Source organism: Schistocerca nitens, chromosome 11 (genome assembly GCF_023898315.1).
Source record: "Schistocerca nitens isolate TAMUIC-IGC-003100 chromosome 11, iqSchNite1.1, whole genome shotgun sequence".
Taxonomy (NCBI): Eukaryota; Metazoa; Arthropoda; class Insecta; order Orthoptera; family Acrididae; genus Schistocerca; species Schistocerca nitens.
The window spans coordinates 19,622,887-19,645,236 of record NC_064624.1 but is presented as its reverse complement, the minus strand read 5'-3'; the positions used below and the strand labels follow the sequence as shown (position 1 = coordinate 19,645,236).

Below are 22,350 nucleotides of genomic sequence, written 5' to 3'. Positions count from 1 at the left end.
GTCTGGTGGCGTCTGCATATATGTCCTTCACACTTTGCACAGCGAGTCTGTCCTTCTCCAGACACCTTTAGAGTCTGTCGCTGTACGGGTATGGACGCCACAGGCTGTTACCGTCTGCAGTCTTTACATTCCACCCGATGGTGATGTCTCGCAGCATGTCCTGGCTGCACTGGTCGCCCAATTGCCGCCACCTTTCTTGCTATTGGGCGACTTCAACGCCCATAACCCTCTGTGGGGTGGGTCAGTGGCAACAGGTCGAGGCGCCATCATTGAGCATTTATTGTCGCAGCTCGATCTCTCGCTGTTAAATGATGGTGCCTTCACACACTTCAGTGTGGCGCATGGCACCTCCTCCGCCATTGACCTTTCAATCTGTAGCCCTAACCTCTTACCGTCTGTCCAATGGAGTGTGCATGACGACCTGTGTGGTAGTGACCACTTTCCGATCTTTCTGTCACTACCACAGCGTCACTCTTCTGGGCGCCCTAGCAGATGGGCTATGAATAAGGCTGACTGGGACTTGTTCTCCTCCACTGCCACTCTTGAGCCTCTCTCTAATGATGACATTGATGCGGTGGTTCAATTGGTCACCACCGGCATCGTTACTGCCGCCGAATCTGCCATTCCCCGCTCCTCTGGGTCCCCTCGGCGGCGGACTGTGCCTTGGTGGTCGCCTGAGATCGCTGCAGCGATTACAGATCGCCGGCGGGCGCTACAGCGTCACAAGCGACATCCCTACATTGAACACCTGCTCATCTTCAAACGGCTGCATGGGCGGGCCCGCCGCCTTATCTGCCAAAGCAAGCAGGAGTGCTGGGAGCGGTATGTGTCCACCATTGGCCTCCATGTCACTCCATCGCAGGTCTGGGCCAAGATTCGACGCGTCTACGGCTATCAGACACCTGTCAGCGTCCCTGCGCTCTCACTGAATGGAGCAGTTTGTACTGACTCCGACGTCATTGCAAACCACTTAGCAGAGCATTTTGCTATGAGTTCCGCTTCTGCGAATTACCCCCAGGCCTTCCGCTCCATTAAAGAGCGGATGGAACGTCGGAGCCTTTCTTTTCACACCCACACTTCTGAATGCTACAATGCTCCATTCAGTGAGTGGGAATTTCACAGTGCCCTTGCCGCTTGCCCTGATACTGCTCCCGGGCCAGATAGCATCCACTGTGAGATGCTGAAACACCTTTCAGTGGACTGCAAGCGACGCCTCCTCGACCTGTACAACCGTCTCTGGGTCGAGGGTGAGTTTCCGTCGCAATGGCGGGAGAGTATTGTCATCCCCGTTTTGAAACCGGGCAAGAGCCCTTTGGAGGTGGACAGCTACCGCCCCATTAGCCTCACCAACGTTCTTTGCAAGCTTCTCGAACGGATGGTGAGCTGGCGCTTGCATTGGGTACTGGAGTCTCGGGGCCTTCTGGCTCCGTCTCAGGGTGGGTTCCGTAAAGGCCGCTCCGCCGCCGAAAATCTGGTGAGCCTGGAGTCGGCCATCCGTACTGCCTTTGCCCGCCGTCAGAACCTGGTCGCTGTCTTTTTCGACATGCGGAAGGCTTACGATACGACATGGCGTCATCACATCCTTTCTACGCTTCATGGATGGGGTCTTCGGGGCCCTCTGCCGATCTTTATCCGCAATTTCCTGTCGTATCGTACCTTCCGCGTGCAAGTCGCAGCCTCATATAGTTCCTCCCACGTCCAGGAGAACGGTGTGCCACAGGGATTTGTTTTAAGTGTCTGCCTGTTTCTAATAGCCATTAACGGCCTCGCTGCGGCCGTGGGAAATTCTGTCTCTGCTTCCCTGTATGCTGACGACTTCTGCCTTTATTACAGCTCTACTGGCATTGCAGCTGCTGAACGTCAGCTACAGGGCGCAATCCGCAAGGCGCAGTCTTTGGCTGCAGCGCATGGTTTTCAGTTTTCGGCTGCCAAGACCTGCGTTATGCATTTCTGCCGGCGCCGAACGGTCCATCCTGAGCCGCGGCTTTCTCTTGACAACGAACTTCTTGCTGTGGTGGAGACCCACAGGTTTTTGGGGGTGGTTTTCGATGCCCGGTTGACTTGGCTGCCTCATATCCGGCAGCTTAAACAGACGTGTTGGCGGCATCTAAACGCTCTGAGATGCTTGAGCCACACCCGCTGGGGCGCCAACCGATCTACCCTGTTGCGGCTCTACCAGGCGTTAATCCAGTCCCGTCTGGATTATGGGAGCCTGGCTTATGGCTCAGCGTCCCCATCTGCGTTACGGGTGCTGGACCCAATTCTCCACAGCGGGATACGCCTTGCCACTGGTGCTTTCCGCACCAGCCCTGTGGACAGCGTACTAGTGGAGGCAGGTGTCCCTCCACTGCGGTTACGACGCCAACGTTTGCTGGCCGCTTATGCTGCCCATGTTCTAAGCTTGCCCGGGCATCCAAACTATCGTCTCCTGTTCCCGCGATCGGTCGTCCATCTGCCAGAACGTCGGCCCCGGTCTGGTTGTACAATCGCGGTCCGCGTCAAAGAGCTTCTCTCTGGGCTTCAGGTTTTCACTGTTCCACCTCCTTTCTGGGCCACTTTGCATACACCCCCATGGTGTGTTCCTCGCCCTTGCCTTCGGCTTGACTTGGCACAGGACCCGAAGGACTCAGTCCCTCCAGAGGCCTTCCGCCGCCGCTTTTATTCCATCTTGGCCACGTATCAGGGCTCTGGCATTGTTTACACTGACAGTTCGATGGTTGCTGGTCGTGTCGGGTATGCGTTCACTCTAGGGGACCATTTCGAACAACGTTCCTTGCAGGATGGCTGCAGCGTTTACACTGCTGAGCTGGTCGCCATCTTTCGTGCCCTAGAGTATATCCGCTCCTGCTCAGGTGAGTCCTTCGTTATCTGTAGCGATTCCCTGAGCGGTTTACGAGCTCTCGACCAGTGTTTTCCTCGTTCTCGTCTGGTGATGGCTATCCATGAGTCCCTGCATACTCTTGTGCGTTGCGGCCGCTCTGTGGTCTTTGTGTGGACGCCCGGTCATGTCGGTATCCCGGGCAATGAACATGTTGACCGCCTGGCGAAAGAGGCCACGAGTAAACCATCTCTGGATGTTGGCCTCCCAGAGACTGATTTGCGTGCAGTCCTCCGCCGAAAAGTTTTTGCGCTTTGGGACGCTGAATGGCGCGATCGGATCACGCCCAATAAACTCCGTGCCATTAAGGAGACGACGACTGTGTGGCGGTCATCCTTGCAAGCCAACCGCAGGGACTGTCATCCTTTGTCGGCTCCGCATTGGCCACTCCCGGCTGACACACAGTTTTTTACTGCGCCGGGAGGACCCTCCTCTATGTCGCTGCGGGGCGGCTTTGACAGTGGCCCACATTTTGTTGGCCTGCCCCCTATTAGCTGTGGTCAGGCAGACATTTGCGCTGCCTGATACGCTCCCTGCCCTTTTATCTGATGACCCTGTTATGGCTGGCTTAGTTTTAAGTTTTATTCGGGCAGGGGGTTTTTATCGTTTACTCTGAGTGTTTGTTCTGTTCTTTTGTGTTGATTCTGGCCATTGGCCTACGATTTTACGCTGAGTTTTTAATGTGTTCTCGGTGGTTGGCTTTTCCTTTTTATCTCTATGGTCGGCCAACCACCATCACACTCTGTGTGATTTTGTCTTGTCTGATCTCTGTAGGAGTATTTCTTGTCCTGTGTCGTCTGACGTTTTTCCTGCTGTTCGTTTTTCTTCTCTTTGGGTGGTTTTAATTTTTTGGAAAAAGGGACCGATGACCGTCGCAGTCTGGTCCCTTTAATCCCCCAAACCAACCAACCATCCAAGGAGAATATTGCTTTGGCATCACTAAATTGATGATTTTCAAGTACTGTCACTTGGAACTCCCTATTCGTTATTACATTAACACTGACATGATGACACTCACTGGTATTCAATCAGTAGGTTTGATTGAACAGCATTATGTTGACGCCAGATTACTGCTGCTGCAACGTCTTCACATTTCCTGCAAGGAAAGCACATAGTGTTAGTTAGAATCTTATTTGCAAGTTTTCTCTAGTCATCAGCATTAATACTTAAACTGGCTCACAACAGGGACTTTTTTAATGCATGACTTGACATCCTTATGCATTGTTGTTTGTCACAAGTGAGCAAATTATTTATCAATTGCTCTAAGTAAATTTTCGCGACATGGCCTACTATTATAGTTACAGTTTTATTATTATTATTATTATTATTTAGCTTCAAACCAGTATTTTTTGCACATTCGTGTTTTATCACACAAATTTATATGCTTTATTAACTGCGTAGTGCATAGAACCAGTATCTGCATTGCATCACTCATTTGTTTTGTGTTACTTGCAGTACTTAAATCGCCCAATCCAGTGGTATCTCTCCCCCCTGTGGGTACGGGGGCTAGAATAGGCCCGAGGTATTCCTGCCTGTCGTAAGAGGTGACTAAAAGGAATTTCACACATTTCAGCCTTTATGTGATGGTCCCCTGTAGGGTTTGACCTCCATTCTTCAAAGTTTTCCCGAAGAGTGAGCCAATTGGGGAAGGGTGCCTTAAAAGTTGCAGCATTTCCATCGTGCATTGAGATCTTCAGCTCACTGTCTCGTTGTTGCATTGCAATCCTGCCCATTCTCCATCTCTTGGTTGAGGACACCTTCCTGGGTGCGTTTTCCACCATGCTGTATGCAGTGTCGATTTCTTCGTCGACGATGACCATGGACTTCTTTGCACCTGATATGCAGCATGGTAGCCAATCCGTTGTGGTGGTGCCGCCATGTACCTACGCCAGTAACTCCCCACGTATGCCAAGGGGTAGATGCCCGTCCCCCTGGGGCATTGGGACTCCCGGCAATGACCATCCTGCCAGGTGTCCTTTTCTGTGGCTGGGTGGCGCCCATGGGGTGGACCCCTAGTCGGAGTGGGTGACATCAGGGCAGATGACATGCGATGAAGCGTAGTCCATCATCTCTTGCTGGCGGTGAAACACCAGCCATCTCTAAGCGATCACGAGCTCAATTCAGTGCACAGAAGTAAGACCCCAAATTGTTCCCCTCCCTGGTGTGGTGTGAAGCCCTATATCCCTCCCCGATGTGATGCTTTAAGTGCTGGAAGTTCGGCCATGTCTTCCCGCTGTACTTCCCATGTCACATGCCAAAATTGCGGACACCACTCACATCTGTGTCAACTACGGAGAGCACCATTCGCCTTGCTTGCCTACTGCAGGATTCTCCAGAAAGGAAGGAAATTCATGGAGTAAAAGACCCTGGCTAGACTGACCTACACTCAAGCTGAGAGAAAATTTGAACACCTGCATCCTGTCCCCCTGCGGGTCCGGGGTAAGAATAGGCCCGAGGTATTCCTGCCTGTCGTAAGAGGCGACTAAAAGGAGTCCCTCCCCCTCAAGGGGGTAGTTAGCGCCTGCGTCCGGAGACAGACGGTTCCACGACCTCTATTTGCGGTCATTTTGCTTTTTCACTTCTCGTTTCTTCCTTTCTTTGGTTGGTTCCTTTCTTTGCTCTTCTCCACCTCACTGTCTTCCTTACTCTTTCCCCTGCATAATCTCCTTGCCTTCTCATTGCCTTCTTCTCCTTGCCTTCTCATTGCCTTCTTCTCCTTGCCTTCTCATTGCCTTCTTCTCCTTGCCTTCTCATTGCCTTCTTCTACTTGCCTTCTCATTGCCTTCTTCTCCTTGCCTTCTCCTTGCCTTCTCATTGCCTTCTTCTCCTTGCCTTCTTCTCCTTGCCTTCTCATTGCCTTCTTCTCCTTGCCTTCTCTGGTCTCCGCCTCGGCGTTTGAGACACTGTTCTCTCTCTCTCTCTCTCTCTCTCTCTCTCTCTCTCTCTCTCTCTCTCTCTCTCTCTCTCTCCTTTTTTCCTCTTCTTCCTTCCTCCCTGTGCGCGCCTGAAGGCCGACCCACGCGTTCGCACGCGTAGCCGGTGACGGGGTAATGCGTAATTCCCCGCCCTGGGTAGACATGTAAGGCACGCGCGTACCCCCTGGTAAAGGCCAGGCCCGGGGAGGGGTGATTGCCTGAGCTGATACCTTCTGACCATGCCGATTGGTCCCTCCGTCTGTTTCTCGGGAGGTGTGACCTGAGGTGTAAACATTCACCTAAGGCGGGAGTGCCCTCTGAGAGGGTCCCCACAAGGAAGGAGCGCGCCATCGGAGACGCTGGCAATCATGGGGGATTTCTCCGCAATGGATTTCACTCCATCTCTCTCGACTTCTGCCCAAAAACGGAAACGTGACCAGCTACCAGTGACAAAAGTACTACCGCCTGCCCCACAGTTCCTCGTCGTTTCTCGATCTGAGGACGGAAAGGATTTTTCCTCTGTCAACCCTTTCGTTATCCAGAAGGGCGTCGATGCCATAGCCGGATCTGTCAAATCCTGTACCAGGTTGCGTAACGGTACCTTATTACTCGAAACTGAGAGCGCCTTTCAGGCACAAAAACTGCTTCGGGCCACACTCCTGTACACATTCCCTGTCCGGGTGGAGGCTCACCGAACTTTGAATTCGTCTCGTGGTGTGGTCTACACTAGATCCCTCGACGGTTTGACTGACGAGGAGATTCAATCTTTCCTCGCTGAGCAGGGCGTGACGGCTGTCCATAGGGTCATGAAAAAGGTCAACAATGACCTTGTACCGACCCGGACACTTTTTTTGACCTTCGATAGTGTTCAGCTGCCATCGCGCATCAAAGCGGGCTACGAGGTTATTTCTGTTCGCCCCTATGTCCCGACACCTACGCGCTGCTACCAGTGTCAGCGTTTCAATCACACTCGCCAATCTTGTTCCAATGCGGCTAAATGTGTCACTTGTGGCAGGGATGCCCATGAGGGTGACTGTCCACCTCCGTCTCCTCGTTGTGTGAACTGTCAGGGTGACCATGCTGCATCCTCCCGCGACTGTCCTGTCTATAAGGAAGAACGCTGTATCCAGGAAATTCGGGTCAAAGAGAAAGTGTCCACCTTGGCTGCTCGCAAGCTATTGGCTAGTAGGAAGCCCACGCTGCTCCCAGCGGGGAAATACAGTACTGTCCTCGCCTCTCCTCGGACTACCAGGGAGGTGGCAACCCAGACCTGCGATCTGACCTTCAGCACCACGGTCGTCCGTTCGGCCAGTGCTAAGATCGCACGGTCGACGTCTCCTCTTCGTCCCATCACCCCACAGACACCAGCCGCTTCATCAGCTTCTGCTAAGACGAAGACCCAGAAGTCAGATGCACGGGCCTTCAAGAAGGAACCGTCCCGTGCAGACTTCCTACGTACCTCGACCTCCCAGCCTTCGTCCGGTACTTCCACCAAACGACCATCCAAGAAGGCTAATAGGAAGCACAGTTCTCCTTCTCCTGCGCCACCCAGCGGTTGCCGCCCCAGGCCGTCATCCCTTTCGCCTGGCCGCACCGCTGGTAGCCGAACATCTGGCCGTTAACCGGCGGAGGAAGCTCCCCCTCCCGGCCATCTTCCCAAGATGGCCGATGAACCTATAGACCCAGTGGACGATGACTGTCCGCCTACTGATAGCGGCGGCAGTGCTCGCTCGAAGCCAGGCCCTCAGCGGCCTTCGAGGTGACCCCTTCTTTCATCTTCCTTTTTTCTTACGATGGCACTTATTCACTGGAATATTCGCAGCATTCGCTCCCACCGAGAGGACTTGAAGTTGCTGCTTCGCTTGCACCGTCCGCTCGTCGTAGCCCTCCAGGAAACGAAGCTACGCCCATGCGATCAAATTGCCTTGGCACACTACACCTCTGTGCGTTTTGACCTACCCCCTGTGGTAGGTATCCCAGCTCATGGAGGGGTTATGTTGCTGGTCCGGGATGATATTTACTACGATCCCATCACGTTGCACACCGGCCTGCAGGCAGTTGCCATCCGCATTACTCTCCCCACTTTTACATTTTCCATTTGTACCGTTTACACTCCATCGTCGTCTGCCGTTACCAGGGCAGACATGATGCACCTTATTGCTCAGCTACCTGCACCATTTTTGTTAACTGGAGACTTCAATGCCCACCATCCCCTTTGGGGCTCTCCAGCATCATGCCCGAGGGGCTCCCTGTTAGCAGACCTTTTCAACCAGCTCAATCTCGTCTGCCTCAATACTGGCGCCCCTACTTTTCTTTCGGATACATCTCACACCTATTCCCATTTAGATCTCTCTATATGTACTCCCCAACTTGCACGCCGGTTCGAGTGGTATGCTCTTTCTGATACATATTCGAGCGACCACTTCCCGTGTGTTATCCATCTCCTGCAGCATACCCCCTCTCCGTGCTCATCTAGTTGGAACATCTCCAAAGCAGACTGGGGGCTCTTCTCTTCAAGGGCGACCTTTCAGGATCAAACCTTCACAAGCGGCGATAGTCAGGTCGCACACCTCACAGAAGTCATTCTCTCTGCTGCTGAATATTCCATCCCTCACCCTACTTCTTCTCCACGTCGCGTACCGGTCCCCTGGTGGACCGCAGCATGTAGAGACGCTCTATGTGCTCGTCGACGTGCTTTATGCGCCTTTAACCGCCACTCTACAGTGGCGAATTGTATCACTTATAAATGGTTACGTGCACAGTGTCGTCGTATTATTAAAGAAAGCAAGAAAGCCAGCTGGGCTGCTTTCACAAGCACCTTCAACAGTTTTACTCCTTCTGTTGTCTGGGGTAGCCTGCGCCGGCTATCTGGCACTCAGGTCCACTCACCAGTTTCTGGCTTGACGGTCGCGAATGACGTCCTTGTGGCCCCTGAGGCTGTCTCCAATGCCTTCGGCCGCTTTTTCGCAGAGGTTTCGAGCTCCGCTCATTACCACCCTGCCTTCCTCCCCCGCAAACAGGCAGAGGAGGCTAGGCCACCTAACTTCCGCTCCTCGAATCGTGAAAGTTATAATACCCCATTCACCATGCGGGAACTCGAAACCGCACTTGGCCGATCACGGTCCTCCGCTCCAGGGCCTGATTCTATTCATATTCAGATGCTGAAGAACCTTTCTCCTGCGGGTAAAGGTTTTCTTCTTCGTACTTACAATCGCATCTGGATTGAGGGACATGTTCCCGCATGCTGGCGCAAGTCTATTGTTGTCCCGATTCCTAAGCCGGGGAAGGACAAGCACTTGCCCTCCAGTTATCGACCCATCTCGCTTACCAGCTGTGTCTGTAAAGTGATGGAGCGAATGGTTAACTCTCGATTGGTTTGGCTGCTCGAGTCTCGACGCCTACTTACCAATGTACAATGTGGATTTCGTAGGCGCCGGTCTGCTGTTGACCATCTGGTTACCTTGTCGACCTTCATTATGAATAACTTCTTGCGGAAGCGCCCGACCGCGGCTGTGTTCTTTGATTTGGAGAAGGCTTACGACACCTGTTGGAGGGCGGGCATTCTCCGCACCATGCATACATGGGGTCTTCGCGGTCGCCTCCCTCTTTTTATTCGTTCCTTTTTAATGGATCGACAGTTCAGGGTACGTGTGGGTTCTGTCCTATCAGACACCTTTCGCCAGGAGAATGGGGTACCACAGGGCTCAGTTTTGAGCGTCGCTCTCTTCGCCATAGCGATCAATCCAATAATGGATTGCCTCCCAGCTGATGTATCAGGCTCCCTTTTCGTGGACGATTTTACCATCTATTGCAGCGCGCAGCGTACGTGTTTCCTGGAGTGCTGTCTTCAGCGTTCTCTTGACCGTCTTTACTCGTGGAGTGTCGCCAATGGCTTCCGTTTTTCTGCCGAGAAGACGGTCTGTATTAACTTCTGGCGCTACAAAGAATTTCTCCCGCCGTCTTTACGACTTGGTCCCGTTGCTCTCCCATTCGTGGAGACAACAAAACTTTTAGGTCTTACATTTGACAGGAAACTTAGTTGGTCTCCACATGTGTCTTATTTGGCTGCCCGTTGTACCCGTTCTCTCAATGTCCTCCGTGTTCTCAGTGGTATGTCGTGCGGAGCGGATCGAACCGTCCTCCTTCGCCTATATTGGTCGATCGTCCGCTCCAAGCTGGATTATGGGAGCTTCGTATACTCCTCTGCAAGGCCATCCATCTTACGCCGCCTCAACTCCATACAACATCGGGGTTTACGACTTGCGATCGGAGCGTTTTATACTAGTCCCGTCGAGAGTCTTCATGCTGACGCTGGTGAGTTGCCACTCACCTACCGGCGCGATATACTGCTTTGTCGGTATGCCTGTCGGCTACTGGCAATGCCTGACCACCCATCTTATCGTTCCTTTTTTGATGACTCTCTCGACAGTCAATACGGGTTGTATGTCTCCGCCCTGCTACCCCCTGGAGTTCGCTTTCGTCGCCTCCTTCAACACCTTCATTTTTCACTCCCTGCCACCTTTCGAGTGGGCGAGAGCCACACGCCACCTTGGCTCCAGGCTCAGGTTCGCGTCCACCTTGACCTCTGCTCACTCCCGAAGGAGGTTACCCCCGATTCAGTCTACCACTCCCGTTTTGTCGAACTTCGTTCGACGTTCATTAATATGACCTTCATTTATACAGATGGCTCTAAGACCAATGACGGGGTCGGGTGTTCTTTTATTGTCGGGGCACAAAGTTTCCAATATCGGCTCCATGGCCATTGTTCGGTCTTCACAGCTGAGCTCTTTGCCCTCTACCAGGCTGTCCTTTACATCTGCCGCCACCGACATTCTGCATATGTCGTCTGCTCCGATTCCCTGAGCGCTATCCAGAGCCTCGGTGATCCGTACCCGGTTCACCCTTTCGTGCACCGGATCCAACGCTCTCTTCAGCAGCTGGTGGACGTCGGTTCTCCGGTTAGCTTTATGTGGATTCCTGGCCATGTCGGTATCCCTGGGAACGAAGCTGCAGATGCCGCGGCCAAGGCTGCGGTCCTCCAGCCTCGGACAGCTTCTTGTGGTGTCCCTTCGTCAGATTGTAGCAGGGTAATTTGTCGGCGCATTGTCTCGCTGTGGCACGCCGATTGGGCTGCACTTTCAGACAACAAGCTTCGGGCCTTGAAAGCTCTACCCGTGGCTTGGACGACGTCCTCACGCCCTTCTCGGCGGGAGGAGGTAGTTTTGGCCCGGTTGCGAATTGGCCACTGCCGGTTCAGCCATCGCCATCTGCTGACGGCTGCGCCAGCGCCGTTCTACCCATGTGGGCAATTGCTGACGGTCCGCCACATTTTAACGTCGTGTCCGAATTTTAACACCCTACGTCTCGATATTGGCCTGCCATGTACTGTAGAAGCCATTTTAGCGGATGACCCACGAGCAGCTGCTCGCGTTCTTCATTTTATCAATTTGACAACCCTCTCAAAGGACATTTGATTATGCTGTTTTCTTTTTTAATCCTATGCCTGTCAGTATGTCTTTCATCGTGTTCTCCATTTTGTTGCTGTTTTAAACTTGTGACTCGCGGTGCATTCCTAAAGTAGTCTGGGCGCTAATGACCGTTGACGTTGTGCGCCCTAAAACCACAAAAAAAAAAAACCTGCATCCTGTGCATATGACATCATCTTATTCCACCGCAAGAACAGTTCTCCCCCCAGGGGGTCCACAACTCTTTTGTGGACATGTGCGTAGCGAGCACGGGACCCCGAGCTAATGTGGCCCTCCTTCCTTTCCGGGCTGCATACCTTCCCTTTCTGCATCCTTCCCTGTCCCCCATCTTCGCCCCCCCCTCACCTCTGGCTCTTTCCTTCCCTTTCTCCCCCTCTGGGGTATGGTTTGTGCCTATGTCCGGAGACGGACGTTCAAAACTGTTCCAAATTCCTTGCTTTCTACACTTGCAAGTCTTCGTCCTTCCTCTGTCCTTCTCCTTTCCTTCCCTCTTCTCCTTGCCCTTTTCTCTGCTGCGGCGTTTGAGACCCCTCTTCTTTCCTTTCCCTTTCTCTTTTTTCCTCCCTGTGCATGTCGGTAACGCGTAATTCCCCGCCCCAGGTAGACAGGTAGGACACGTACGTACCCCCTGGTAACGGCCAGGCCCAGGGAGGGGTGATTACCCGAGCTGATACCTTCCGAAAGTGCCGATTGGTCTCTCCGTCCGTTTGTCGGGAGGTGTGACCTGAGGTGTGAACAATCACCTAAGGCGGGAGTGCCCTCAGAGAGGGCCCCCACAAGGGAGGAGCGCGCCATCGGAGACGCCGGTAATCATGGGGGATTCTTCCGCAATGGTTTCCTCACCTTCCACTATGTCTGCTCACAAACGTAAGTTCACTGAGTCTCAACCAGTCAGTTCTTCCATCGTTGCCACAGTTCCTTGTTGTTTCTCGGTCTGACGAAGGTCACGACTTCTCCACAGTCAACCCTTTCATTATTCAGAAAGGTGTCGACGCAATTGCAGGTCGTGTAAAGTCTTGTTCCAGATTACGGAATGGCACCCTGTTGTTAGAAACACACAGTGCCCTCCAAGCACAAAAATTGCTGCGTACCTCACTACTACACACTTTCCCTGTCCGGGTGGAACCGCACCGTACCTTAAATTCCTCGCGTGGAGTCGTTTATACACGCTCCCTCGATGGACTGTCTGACGAAGAAATTCAGCACTACCTGTCAGACCAGGGCGTAACGGCTGTTCATAGGGTTATGAAAAGGGTTGACACGAACATCATTCCAACCCGCAATGTCTTCTTGACTTTTGACAAAGTTCAACTCCCATCGAAAATCAAAGCAGGCTATGAGATAATTTCCGTTCGCCGTTACGTCCCAAACCCTGCGCGTTACTATCAGTGTCAGCGGTTCAATCACACCAGCCAGTCCTGTTCCAATCCGGCCAAATGTGTTACGTGTGGCAAGGATGCCCATGAGGGTGCTTGTCCACCTCCATCCCCTCGCTGCATCAACTGTATGGGTGACCACGCTGCTTCCTCTCGAGATTGCCCCGTTTTTAAGGACGAAATCTCATCCAGGAAATAAGAGTGAAGGAAAAGGTGTCGACCTTTGCTGCTCGAAAATTATTCGCCAGTCGACAGCCCACCGTGCCTCAGACAGGAAAATACAGCACTGTCCTTGCTTCTCCTCGGCCAACAAAGGAGGCGGCCACGCAGACTTGCGACCTCACCTTTAGTGCCACGGTCGTCCGATGGGCCAGCGCAAAGATCGCCTGTTCAACCTCACCACTTTCGCCTGCCCACTCTATGGCTCACCCTTCGTCGGGTTCTGCTAAATCTCGAGCGCAAAAGTCAGACACGAAGACTTCGATAAAAGAGCATACTCGTGAAGAGTTTTTACGTACCGCAACTTCCCAACCATCGGTTCCTCCTTTGTCTAAACCTCATACTTCCAAGAAGGCTACAAAGAAACCCAGTTCCTCTCCTTCTTCGCCAAGGCCTGTCCCATCTACAGCACCACCTGGCGGAAATCGCCCTCGGCAGTCTTCTGTATCGCCGCGGTGCACTGCTGGCGGCCGGTCAACCGGCCGATCGCTGGTGGCAGGAGCTGCTCCTGACCAACCTATGGATCAGGATCTTCTCCCTTCGGCTGAATGCCATTCCATGCTGTCGGTCGCAAGCTCAGAGTAGTCGTTGAGTTGACAGCGACCTTGGTCACATTCCTCCATTTTCTGTTCACCCTATGTCCATTATCCACTGGAATATCCGCGGTATTCGAGCCAATCGGGATGAATTGTCGATCCTCTTACGATCCTACTCGCCGGTCATCTTCTGTCTTCAGGAAACAAAGCTGCGTCCCCATGACCGCTTTGTTCTCCCTCATTTTCAGTCCGTCCGATCTGATCTCCCCTCTGTTGAAGGCACTCCAGCACATGGAGGACTCACGATTCTTCTCCATGAAACTCTCCATTATCACCCAATCCATTTAAACACTTCCTTTCAAGCTGTCGCCGTCCGTCTTTCCCTTTCCGGATACACGTTCTCTCTTTGTACTGTATACATTCCATCGTCCACACCAATGGCACGAGCTGATCTCCTTCATCTTCTTGGTCAGCTTCCAGCCCCATATTTGCTGGTTGGGGACTTCAATGCCCACCACCCACTTTGGGGATCTCCACATCCTTGTCCACGTGGCTCAGTATTGCTAGACGTCTTCCACCAAGCAGATCTAGTTTGCCTCAACACTGGGGACCCTACATTTTTATCTGCCTCCACGACAAATTTCTCATTCGGACCTTGCGGTCGGTACTGTTCCGCTAGCTCGGCGCTTCGAATGGTTCGCCCTTGATGATACACACTCGAGTGGCCACTTTCCATGTGTCCTTAGACTGCAGCCTCAACTGCCCTACATGCGCCTGCGACGCTGGAAGTTTGCCCAAGCCGATTGGACACTTTTTTCGTCTCTAGCGACATTCGATGACCGTCACTTTCCCAGCGTCGACGATGAGGTCACACATATTACCGACGTTATTCTTACAGCTGCGGAAAATTCAATACCATGCACCTCCAAATTGCCCCGGCGCCCCCCAGTTCCTTGGTGGAACGAGGCATGCCGTGATGCAATACGTGAGCGGCGACGTGCTCTGCGCGTTTTCCGCCACCATCCTACTTTGGCCAACTGTATCCGCTATAAGCAGTTCCGAGCGCGATGCCGTCGTGTCATCCGCGATTGCAAGAAGGCAAGCTGGCAATTCTTTATTAGCTCATTTAACACCTTCACTCCCTCCTCGGAAGGTTGGAGTCGGATTCGACGGTTATCAGGCGCGCCTAGTTTCTCCCCAGTCTCTGGGCTCACTGTCGCGCATGATACATTAGTGGACCCCGTGGCAATTTCTAACTCACTGGGTCAACACTTTGCTGGGATTTCGAGCTCTTCAAATTACCCGCCAGCGTTTCTCCCGACGAAACGTGCAGCGGAAGTGCGACCTCTTGCTTTCTCCTCTCAAAATCGCGAATGCTACAATACTGTTTTCTCCTTGCGGGAACTCCAACATGCACTCTCTTCTTCTCGCTCCTCCGCCCCAGGACCGGATGGTATCCACGTCCAAATGTTGCTGCATTTATCAACCCATAGTCTGCGTTACCTCCTTCGCCTTTATAATCGAAATTGGACCGACAGTACTTTTCCCAGACGATGGCGGGAAGCTATCGTCGTTCCTGTTCCGAAACCTGGAAAGGACAAACATCTCCCCTCTAGCTATCGCCCCATTTATCTCACGAGTAGTGTCTGTAAGATTTTGGAGCGTATGGTGAATTACCGTTTAGCTTGGTGGCTGGAATCCCGCAGTCTTCTAACACCAGCCCAATGCGGATTCCGAAAGCATCGTTCTGCAGTTGACCATCTTGTTGCTCTCTCCACTTATATCATGAACAATTTTCTCCGGAAACGCCAAACGGTAGCAATATTTTTTGATCTGGAGAGAGCATACGATACCTGTTGGAGGACAGGCATCCTCCGCACACTGTTCTCTTGGGGCTTTCGAGGCCGGCTGCCCCTTTTTCTTCGCGAATTTATGGCAGAGCGCACATTTAGGGTGCGGGTGAACACTACTCTCTCCCGTACTTTCTCCCAAGAAAACAGGGTACCCCAGGGCTCCGTGCTGTGTGTTGTACTGTTTGCCATTGCCATAAAACCAATTATGGATTGCCTCCTTCCTGATGTCTCGGGCTCCCTCTTTGTGGACGATTTTGCGATCTACTACAGCTCTCAACGGACCAGCCTTCTTGAACGACGTCTTCAAGGATGTCTCGATCGCCTCCACTCGTGGAGCATCGAAACCGGCTTCCGTTTCTCACCCAGTAAGACCGTTTGTGTTAATTTTTGGCGACGTAAGGAGTTTCTTCCGCCCTCCTTACATCTAGGTCCTGTCAACCTTCCGTTTTCAGACGTCGTTAAATTCTTGGGTCTTACGTTTGACAGAAAATTGTGCTGGTCCTCCCACGTTTCTTGTCTTTCGGCTCACTGTCTGCGATCCCTTAACACCCTCTGTGTCCTGAATGGTACCTCCTGGGGAGCGGACAGAGTGGTCCTTCTCCGCCTCTATCGCGCCTTAGTGCGCTCGAAATTGGACTATGGAAGCATAGTCTACTCCTCTGCTCGGCCGTCTATTCTTCGGCGTCTAGACTCTATCCACCACCGTGGATTACGTTTAGCGTCTGGAGCTTTTTACACTAGCCCTGTGGAAAGCCTTTATGCTGAGACTGCTGAACCTCCGCTGTCCAATCGGCGAGCAGTCCTTCTGAGTCGTTATGCTAGCCATCTGTCTTCCATGCCTGCTAATCCAGCCCATGACCTTTTTTTCGACACCTCCTTTGGTGTAGGATATGCAGGCCGCTCCTCCTCCCTACTACCCCCGGGAGTCCGCTTCCGTCAACTGCTCCATTCTCTTTCCTTCTGCTTTCCTAAAACCTTGACAACTTGGGGTACAGCACCGCCTTGGCTCCGTCCCCGGATCTGCCTGCTCCGTGACCTTTGTCAATTTCCCAAGGATGGTACCCCTACACTTGCTTATCGTCAGGCATTTGCTGCTCTATGTGCACAAATGACGGACGCCACCTTTATTTACACCGACGGCTCGAAAACATCGATAGGTGTAGGGAGTGCCTATATTGTTGGCGACACCCCAAATCACTTTCGGCTTCCCGACCAATGTTCTGTTTATACTGCGGAGCTTTATGCTGTTCTCCAGGCTGTCTACTACATCCACCGCCATCAGCGGATACAGTATGTTATCTGTTCAGATTCTCTCAGTTCTCTTCTCAGTCTCCAAGCTCTTTACCCTGTCCACACTCTGGTCGACCGGATTCAGGACTGTCTGCGCTTGCTCCACCTGAGGGGCATCTCGGTGGCGTTCCTCTGGCTCCCGGGACACGCTGGTATCTGTGGGAATGAGGCGGCCGAAATAGCGGCCACGGCTGCAGTCTCTCTTCCTCGGCCAGCTATTCAGTCGCTTCCCTTCACCGATCTACGGAGCGGTTTATGTCGCAAAGTTGCTCATTTATGGCATGCACATTGGTCAACACTTGCCCGTAATAAATTGCGGGAAGTGAAAGCCCTTCCTTGCGCTTGGACCTCTTCCTCCCGAACGCGTCGTCGGGAGGAGGTAATTTTAGCTAGACTCCGGATGGGGCACTGTCTTTTCAGCCATCGACATCTTTTAAGCGGCGATCCTCCCCCACTGTGTCCCCAGTGCTCTCAGCTGTGGACGGTAAGACACCTTTTAATTGAATGCCCCTATTTTAATCAGTTACGCTCCCGTCTACAGCTGTCGCCTGATCTATCGTCGATTTTAGCAGATGACACGCGCTCAGCCGACCGCGTTCTCGAGTTTATTAGTGACAGTGAAATGACGTCAGTCATTTGAAGCTTTTTTTTTGGGGCGAACCACCCCTTTCTGTAGTGGATTTTTAAGCATTCCTTTCTGCTTTTAGTTTCTGCAATTTTATGACTTTGTTCCCATTGCTGCTGGTTTTCAATTTCGGTTTCTTACCGTTTCCTAAGTCACAGACCGGCACTAATGACCATAGCAGTTTTGCGCCCTAAAACCAAAACAAACAAATAAAACCGGAAGTCGCTGAAGCAATTAAGGAGCGTCGGCGAGCTCTACATTGGCATAAGCGGCACCCTTCCCTGGAGCACCTCATAGCCTTTAAACGGTTCTGTGGCCGTGTTTGCTACCTCTACCTTATCAAACAACGGAAGGAGGAGTGTTGGGAGAGATAAGTCTCCACCATTGAGTGCCACACGTCACCTTCCCAAGTCTGGGCAAAGATCAAACGTCTTTTCGGGTACCAGGCCCCAACAGCTGTCCCTGGTGTTACCATAAATGGCGAGGTATGTACCGACGCAAACTCTGAGCACTTTGCTCCAGCCTCTGCGTCAGAGATTTACCCTCCTCCCAGCCTTTAGCACACTCAAACGGCGGCTGCAAGGGAACGTTGTCTATTAGCACACGCTGCAGTGAATCCTATAACGCCCCATTTACAGAGTGGGAGCTCATCAGTGCCCTTGCACGTTGCCCTGACACAGCATCTGGGCCTGATCGCATCCACAGCCAGATGATAAAACATCTCTCATCTGACTACAGGCTACATCTTCTCGTCATCTTCAACTGGGTCTGGTGCAATGGCGTCGTTCCATTGCAGTGGCGGGAGAGCTATTGGCCCATCAGCCTCACCAACATTCTTTGTAAGATGCTGGAACGTATGGTATGTTGACTGTTGGGTTTTGTCGTGGAGTCATGTGACTTGCTGGCTCCATGTCAGGGCGGCTTCCGCCAGGGTCGCTCGACCACTGATAATCTTGTGTCCATAGAGTCTGCCATCTGAACAGCCTTTTCAAGATGGCAACACCTAATTGCCATCTTTTTTGGCTTACGTAAAGCATACGACACGACTTGGCGACATCATTAACGGTCTAGCAGCAGCTGTCAGGACCTCTGTCTCACCTTCTCTGTTCGCAGACGACTTCTGCGTTTCATACTGTTGCTCCCGTACTGTTGTTGCTGAGTGGCGCCTCCAGGGAGCAGTCCACAACCCACAGTCATGGGCTCTAGCCCTCGGCTTCCAGTTTTCAGCCACAGAGTCACGTGTTATGCACTTCTGTCGACGTCGTATCGTTCATCCAGAACCTGCACTTTACCTTAATGATGGTCCACTCACTGTAGTGGAGACATATAAATTCCTAGGACTGGTTTTCGATGCTCAATTGACTTTGCTCCCTCATCTTCGTCAGCTTAAGCAGAAGTGCTGGCAGCACCTCAATACCCTCCGTTGCCTGAGCAACACCAATTGGGGTGCAGATCGCTGTATGCTGCTGCAACTCTACAGAGACCTTGTCCAATCCCGAATTGACTATGGGAGTGTGGTTTACAGCTCAGCAGCGCCTTCAGCAATACATTTACTCGACCCCGTGCACCACTGTGGAGTTCGATTAGCGACATGAGCTTTTAGGACGAGTCCGGTGACCATCGTACTGGTGGAGGCTGGTGTCCCTCCACTTCAGATGAAACGTTCATAACTGCTCGCCAGTTACTCAGCACACAGTCACAGTTCCCGTGATCATCTGATTTACCGTCTCCATTTCCCGCTCACAGCAGTCCATCTCCTGCATCCCCCCAGGGGATCCACAACTCTTTTGTGGATACATGCGTAGCGAGCACGGGACCCCGAGCTGATGTGGCCTTCCTTCCTTTCCGGGCTGCATACCTTCCCTTCCCGCATCCTTCCCCATCCCCCATCTTCGCCCCCCCCCCCGCCCTCACCTCTGGCTCTTTCCTTCCTTTTCTCCCCCTCTGGGGGAATGGTTTGTGCCTACGTCCAGAGACGGACGCTTGTAAATGTACCACATTCTTCGCCTTCCTTACTTGTAAGTCTCCATCCTTCCTTTGTCCTTCTTTTTTCCTTACCTCTTCTCTCTACCCTTTTCTCCGCTGCGGCGTTTGAGACCTCTTCTTTCCTTTCCCTTTCTCTTTCTTCCTCCCTGTGCGTGTCTGAAGGCCGACCCACGCACTTCCATGCATAGCCGGTGACGGGGTAACGCGTAATTCCCCGCCCCGGGTAGACAGGTAGGACACGTACGTACCCCCTGGTAACGGCCAGGCCCAGGGAGGGGTGATTACCCGAGCTGATACCTTCCGAAAGTGCCGATTGGTCCCTCCGTCCGTTTGTCGGGAGGTGTGACCTGAGGTGTGAACAATCACCTAAGGCGGGAGTGCCCTCAGAGAGGGCCCCCACAAGGGAGGAGCGCGCCATCGGAGACGCCGGTATTCATGGGGGATTCTTCCGCAATGGTTTCCTCACCTTCCACTATGTCTGCTCACAAACGTAAGTTCACTGAGTCTCAACCACAGTCAGTTCTTCCATCGTTGCCACAGTTCCTTGTTGTTTCTCGGTCTGACGAAGGTCACGACTTCTCCACAGTCAACCCTTTCATTATTCAGAAAGGTGTCGACGCAATTGCAGGTCGTGTAAAGTCTTGTTCCAGATTACGGAATGGCACCCTGTTGTTAGAAACACACAGTGCCCTCCAAGCACAAAAATTGCTGCGTACCTCACTACTACACACTTTCCCTGTCCGGGTGGAACCGCACCGTACCTTAAATTCCTTGCGTGGAGTCGTTTATACACGCTCCCTCGATGGACTGTCTGACGAAGAAATTCAGCACTACCTGTCAGACCAGGGCGTAACGGCTGTTCATAGGGTTATGAAAAGGGTTGACACGAACATCATTCCAACCAGCACTCTGTTTTTGACATTTGACAAAGTGCAACACCCATCGAAAATCAAAGCAGGCTATGAGATTAATTTCCGTTCGTCCTTACGTCCCAAACCCTACGCGTTGCTATCGGTGCCAGCGATTCAATCACACCAGCCAGTCCTGTTCTAATCCGGCCAAATGTGTTACGTGTGGCAGGGATGCCCATGAGGGTGCTTGTCCACCTCTATCCCCTCGCTGCATCAACTGTATGGGTGACCACGCTGCTTCCTCTAGAGATTGCCAAGTTTTTAAGGACGAAAAGCTCATCCAGGAAATAAGAGTGAAGGAAAAGGTGTCGACCTTTGCTGCTCGAAAATTATTCGCCAGTCGACAGCCCACCGTGCCTCAGACAGGCAAATACAGCACTGTCCTTGCTTCTCCTCGGCCAACAAAGGAGGCGGCCACGCAGACTTGCGACCTCACCTTTAGTGCCACGGTCGTCCGATCGGCCAGCGCAAAGATCGCCCGTTCAACTTCACCACTTTCGCCTGCCCACTCTTTGGCTCACCCTTCGTCGGGTTCTGCTAACTCTCGAGCCCAAAAGTCAGACACCAAGTCTTCGAAGAAAGAGCATACTCGTGAAGAGTTTTTACGTACGGCAACTTCACCACCATCGGTTCCTCCTTCCTCTAAACCTCATACTTCCAAGAAGGCTACAAAGAAACCCAGTTCCTCTCCTTCTCCGCCAAGGCGTGTCCCATCCACAGCGCCACCTGGCGGAAATCGCCCTCGGCCGTCTTCTGTGTCGCCGAGGCGCACTGCTGGTGGCCGGACAACCGGCCGATCGCTGGTGGCAGGAGCTGCTCCTGACCAACCTATGGATCAGGATCTTCTCCCTTCGGCTGAATGCCATTCCATGCTGTCGGTCGCAAGCTCTGAGCAGTCATTGAGTTGACAGCACCCTTGGTCACATTCCTCTATTTTCTGTTCACCCTATGTCCATTATCCACTGGAATATCCGCGGCATTCGAGCCAATCGGGATGAATTGTCGATCCTCTTACGATCCTACTCGCCGGTCATCTTCTGTCTTCAGGAAACAAAGCTGCGTCCTAATGACCGCTTTGTTCTCCCTCATTTTCAGTCCGTCCGATATGACCTCCCCTCTGTGGAAGGCACTCCAACCCATGGAGGACTCATGATTCTTCTCCATGATACTCTCCATTATCATCCAATCCCCTTAGACAGTTCCTTCCAAGCTGTCGCCGTCCGTCTTTCCCTTTCTGGATACACGTTCTCTCTTTGTACTGTATACATTCCATCGTCCACACCAATGGCACGAGCTGATCTCCTTCATCTTCTTGGTCAGCTTCCACCCCCCTATTTGCTGGTTGGGGACTTCAATGCCCACCACCCGCTTTGGGGATCTCCACATCCTTGTCCACGTGGCTCCCTATTGCTAGACGTCTTCCACCAAGCGGATCTAGTTTGCCTCAACACTGGGGTCCCCACGTTTTTGTCTGCCTCCACGACAAATTTATCTCATTTGGACCTTGCCATCGGTACTGTTCCGCTAGCTCGGCGCTTCGAATGGTTCGCCCTTGATGATACACACTCGAGTGACCACTTTCCATGTGTCCTTAGGCTGCAGCCTCAACTGCCATATATGCGCCCGCGACGCTGGAAGTTTGCCCAAGCCGATTGGACACTTTTTTCGTCTCTAGCGACATTCGATGACCGTCGCTTTCCCAGCGTCGACGATGAGGTCACACATATTACCGACGTTATTCTTACAGCTGCGGAACGTTCAATACCACGCACCTCCGAATTGCCCCGGCGCCCCCCAGTTCCTTGGTGGAACGAGGCATGCCGTGACGCAATACGTGAGCGGCGACGTGCTCTTCTCATTTTCCGTCACCATCCTACTTTGGCAAACTGTATCCGCTATAAGCAGCTCCGTGCGCGATGCCGTCGCGTCATCCGCGATAGCAAGAAGGCAAGCTGGAAATTCTTTATTAGCTCATTTAACACCTTCACTCCCTCCTCGGAAGTTTGGAGTCGGCTTCGACGGTTCTCAGGCGCGCCTAGTTTCTCCCCGGTCTCTGGGCTCACTGTCGCGCATGATACCTTAGTGGACCCCGTCGCAATTTCTAACTCATTGGGTCAGCACTTTGCTGAGATCTCGAGCTCTTCAAATTACCCGCCAGCGTTTCTCCCGAAGAAACGTGCAGCGGAAGTGCGACATCTTGCTTTCTCCTCTCAAAATCACGAAAGCTACAATACTGTTTTCTCCATGCGGGAACTCCAACATGCACTCTCTTCTT

General features: G+C 52.6%; 2 protein-coding genes across 7 annotated transcripts in view; one reads left to right on the top strand and one right to left on the bottom strand.

The window, feature by feature from the left end:
• LOC126213377 (treponemal membrane protein B-like) overlaps window positions 1–5,732 on the bottom strand; it is a 41,824-nt gene extending 36,092 nt beyond the window's left edge. The window contains exon 1 of the mRNA XM_049941083.1: window positions 5,625–5,732. Coding sequence (XP_049797040.1) covers window positions 5,625–5,732 — 108 coding nt within the window. The remainder of the gene's footprint in view (window positions 1–5,624) is intronic.
• The window catches only part of LOC126212891 (zinc finger protein 729-like), a 261,153-nt gene that overhangs the window by 79,761 nt on the left and 159,042 nt on the right, over window positions 1–22,350 (top strand). The gene's annotated exons all lie outside the window — the stretch shown is intronic.